Source organism: Cibotium barometz, chromosome 10 (genome assembly GCF_041138505.1).
Source record: "Cibotium barometz isolate CiBa-2024 chromosome 10, ASM4113850v1, whole genome shotgun sequence".
NCBI classification, from domain to species: domain Eukaryota; kingdom Viridiplantae; phylum Streptophyta; class Polypodiopsida; order Cyatheales; family Cibotiaceae; genus Cibotium; species Cibotium barometz.
The window spans coordinates 44,479,092-44,483,084 of record NC_141055.1 but is presented as its reverse complement, the minus strand read 5'-3'; the positions used below and the strand labels follow the sequence as shown (position 1 = coordinate 44,483,084).

At 45.2% G+C, this 3,993-nt stretch overlaps 1 protein-coding gene across 2 annotated transcripts; it reads right to left on the bottom strand.

The window, feature by feature from the left end:
- Positions 1-478: 478 nt before the first annotated feature.
- LOC147634954 (glutamate-1-semialdehyde 2,1-aminomutase, chloroplastic-like) lies at positions 479-3,521 on the bottom strand. 2 transcript variants are annotated; one of them, XM_086804222.1, is made up of 3 exons: positions 3,215-3,320; positions 2,234-2,407; positions 479-1,963 (listed from the first exon to the last, which is right to left on the bottom strand). In XM_086804222.1, the coding sequence occupies exons 2-3, from the start codon at positions 2,399-2,401 to the stop codon at positions 896-898; spliced, it is 1,236 nt and encodes a 411-aa protein (XP_086660348.1). In that variant the 5' UTR covers positions 2,402-2,407; positions 3,215-3,320; the 3' UTR covers positions 479-895. The 2 variants fall into 2 exon arrangements, with proteins under 2 accessions (XP_086660348.1, XP_086660347.1); XM_086804221.1 differs by having other exon boundaries at positions 713-1,963; positions 3,172-3,521.
- Between the last annotated feature and the right edge of the window lie 472 nt (positions 3,522-3,993).

Below are 3,993 nucleotides of genomic sequence, written 5' to 3'. Positions count from 1 at the left end.
GCATTAGTAGAGGATATGATAATCATTCGATTATCTGAACAGACAGATATTACTACATAAATGATATGAGCTATATCTATGGATAAGCTAAGAATTATTATAATTAATTTGCTGTAATCAAACTCAAAGACATGCTTAGTCTCTGTATAGACACCTCTCCCAACAGAACAGGGTAAGAATCTCGAATCAATATATAGATTATTCAGATCCACATGGTTCTCGTACTGAAGCTGCATTTCCACACGACCCATGATCTGGCAAGATGGTCCATTCGAAATCAATGCACTCTATCCATACCTCCACTAAACCAATGTGGCTTTTAATAACTAAAGCAGACATTTAACAAGCACCCCACTCCCCCAAGAGAAATGGACCTTCATATCCCTCTCATGTTCACAATGCAATGAGTTAGTGTCCTATGTGTAGGGCACTAACCTTCCCTTCATGGATCAAAATTGAAGAATTTAGCCGCGGTATCTTTGCTTTGAAGATTTTCCCTTAAGAGGAAAGGTGAAAGGAAATTTCCCTTCAAACAAAGAAAAGAGGGCTTGCTTATCCAGAAAAAACTTGCCCTTAAGAGGAAGGGTGAAAGAAAATTGCCCTTCAAACAAAGAAAAGAGGGCTTGCTTATCCAGAAAAAATTGCCCTTAAGAGGAAGGGTGAAAGAAAATTGCTTGCTTATACAGAAAACATATTAAACTAGCTCTCCAAAGAAAAAAACAAACAGCCTGCATTAATTCGAACATGAAAGGCCATGTATACACCCAATGCCGCAGGAGCCAAAACCAGAGTGCCTATGCATCAATTACACGTTGGCCAAAAACAGCTCTATGCTCAGGGAAGTAGGATAATTGCCTCTTTTCTACACTCTACAAAAAGGATTAACTCATGCAAATCAAATACTCCTGAAGACATCCTTAGCAGCAGCTATGGTGAATTTGATATCATCCTCTGTATGTGCCAGGCTAGTAAAGCCAGCCTCGTACTGAGAGGGGGCAAGGTACACCCCCCTCTCAAGCATTCCTCTGTGAAATCTGGCAAACTTGTGAGTGTCACTCTTCTTAGCATCAGCAAAGCTGTATACCGGGCCAGCAGTGAAGAAAAAACCAAACATGCCTCGGATGTGGCCTCCACAGAGCTCGTGTCCAGCATCACGTCCAGCCTCAACAAGCCCTGCAACAAGCTTCCCTGTAATATCATCAAGATATTCATACGTCCCTTGCTTTTTGAGGCGCTTGAGTGTCATGATTCCAGCAGTCATCGCGAGTGGGTTGCCACTCAATGTGCCGGCTTGGTACATAGGTCCGGCTGGGGCAACCATCTGCATGACATCCTTCCTTCCACCATAGGCCCCAACAGGCAATCCACCTCCAATGATTTTCCCTAAGGTAGTAAGGTCAGGAGTGATACCAAAAAACTCTTGAGCACCCCCATAAGCAAGCCTGAAGCCTGTCATGACCTCATCAAACACTAAAAGAGCTCCATCTGCCTTCGTGAGCTCGCGAAGGCCTTCTAGAAACTCCTCCTTAGGCACAATGAAGCCTGCATTTCCCACTACAGGTTCAAGGAAAACAGCAGCAATCTCCCCTTTATTGTTTGCAAAGAGCTCCTTGACAGCATCCAAGTCATTGTATGATGCTGTCAAGGTGGTAGATGTCACCATTTTCGGAACACCGGGGGAGTCTGGGAGGCCAAGTGTGGCTACCCCACTCCCTGCTTTGACAAGGAAAGAATCTGCATGTCCATGGTAGCAGCCCTCGAATTTGATGATCTTCTCACGCCCCGTGTAAGCTCTTGCCAGCCGTAGCATTCCCATGCAGGCCTCTGTCCCAGAGTTCACAAAGCGAACCATCTCAATGCTTGGCACGGCTTCAATCACCATCTCGGCAAGGGTGTTCTCCAGCACGCATGGAGCACCGAAGCTCGTGCCTTTCTTCAAAGCTTCAACCAGAGCTGCATTCACCTATTTGAAAAGACTTCTTGGCATGAGCAACTGTACACATTAAAGCCATGAAAATTACCCTGAGAGAGAAACTTAACGAGTTAACATCGGGCGCTTGTTCTAGTGGTTGATGGGGTCGGCTTGTAACCTGGAGGTACCAGGTTCAATCCCCGGCTAGACACCCCATAGTTACAATGCCCTCGCTTTGTAGAGGATATGAGGGGTCCTCACGGAGTACTTTGCTCCCTTCTAGTAGCCAAAATTTTTAAAAAAAGAAACTTAACGAGTTACCTCATCATCTGAGTGGCCAATGATTGCAGGCCCCCAAGTTCCCACATAATCGACATACTCATTCCCATCCACATCCCATGCCCGAGACCCTTTCACACGGTCAAAGACAATAGGTTGACCTCCAACTGACTTGAAAGCTCTCACAGGTGAATTCACACCACCAGGCATTAAATCCTGCATAAACAAAATTCAAGCACTTAGAAGCGTGACTATATCCAAATCAGAAATAGACAAGCTCAGTTCAAACACTTGGGACAATAAAATTGATATTTAGCAGTCTGCAAGTCATCTCCGTCTTTCAACAATATTGTGCAGTTTGCAACTCATCTCAGTCACATTACACATACCAACCCCACCTGTCCCTGATATCAGAGGATCTGACAATGGGCGAGTGCCAACCACTCATGAGTGGGCAATCAAGCCCACCGTTTCAGTGTTCACGGACACAGGCCCACCTTTGAAAGGAGATTCCATATCCATCGAATGTGATATTCTACAACCCCTCTGCTTCTCTCTCTCTCTCTCTCTCTCTCTCTCTCTCTCTCTCTCTCTCTCTCTCTCTCTCTCGCTCACACACACACAGGCACTCCTACTCACACCAGCACTGAGACTAAGGAGGCATCATTATCTATATACGGCACACCAGCGGGTGACACAAAGTGCAGGGGGGGAGCCCCAAATACAGAGCCCATGAGGTTTTTTTTTTCATGTTTCTATTCCTGCTGAGCATGTTTTCACAGGCTTGGAGTTTTTATTTGGTCCCATGGATCATATTTGGCAATAAAATGATATCGATCTCTCTCTCTCTCTCTCTCCATAAACCATTTGCTGCTAAAACTTCCAAGCCAATTGCGTTCAAGACCAACCCAGAATTCTTAATGAGCCTGTTTCACAGAGAGAGAGAGAGAGAGAGAGAGAGAGAGAGAGAGTAACTCCACCTTTGCAGCAGTGAAAACCTCTTCAGACTTTTTGGTCACAAACCTCTTCTCCACAGAGACGGCCATGCGAACTTCAAATCTGGAACTTGGCGAGAGTCTTGTTACTGTTATTGACGATGTTAATGATGAAACTTGAGCGCCCTCGCCTCGGCGCAGGCCTGCCCAATCTGGGGCTAGGGTGGACCTTACGGGCGCACTGAGCAAATTGGTCGCCATGGAAGATGAAGCTGACTGCCAAAAACGGACGTGCTTTCTCTGTTTCTCTCTCGGCGGCTACCTTCAGAATGGCAAAGAGTGAGAGTCAAATGGGCACCATATCTTCTTTCCTCCAATGAGATTGCAGCAAAATATGCACATAGTAGCCTAAGATGTGTGTGTGTGTGAGAGAGAGAGAGAGAGAGAGAGAGTGTGTGTGTGTGTGTGTGTGTGTGTGTGTGTGTGAGAGAGAGAGAGAGAGGGAGAGAGAGTGAGAGAGTTTGAACATACTATTGGTTAAAATGGAATTGATGTCCAAGGATTGGAACTTGAACTCAAGAAAGGATCCAAGAGGGTAAGTGGGCCATATTAAGGACACCTAAGGAACTTGATCCAAGAGGGTAAGTGGGCCATATTAAGGACACCTAAGGAACTTGATCCAAGAGGGTAAGTGGGCCATATTAAGAACTTACTACTCATGGTGAAATTTTCCTTTAAATGGCACCAAAACACCTGGAAGAGAGAAAGAGAGAGACAAGAAGAAGAAGAAGAAGAAGAAGAAGAAGAAGAAGAAGAAGATTCTTTTAACGTCTCAAGAATAATCATCATCACTATTGAGCACATCAG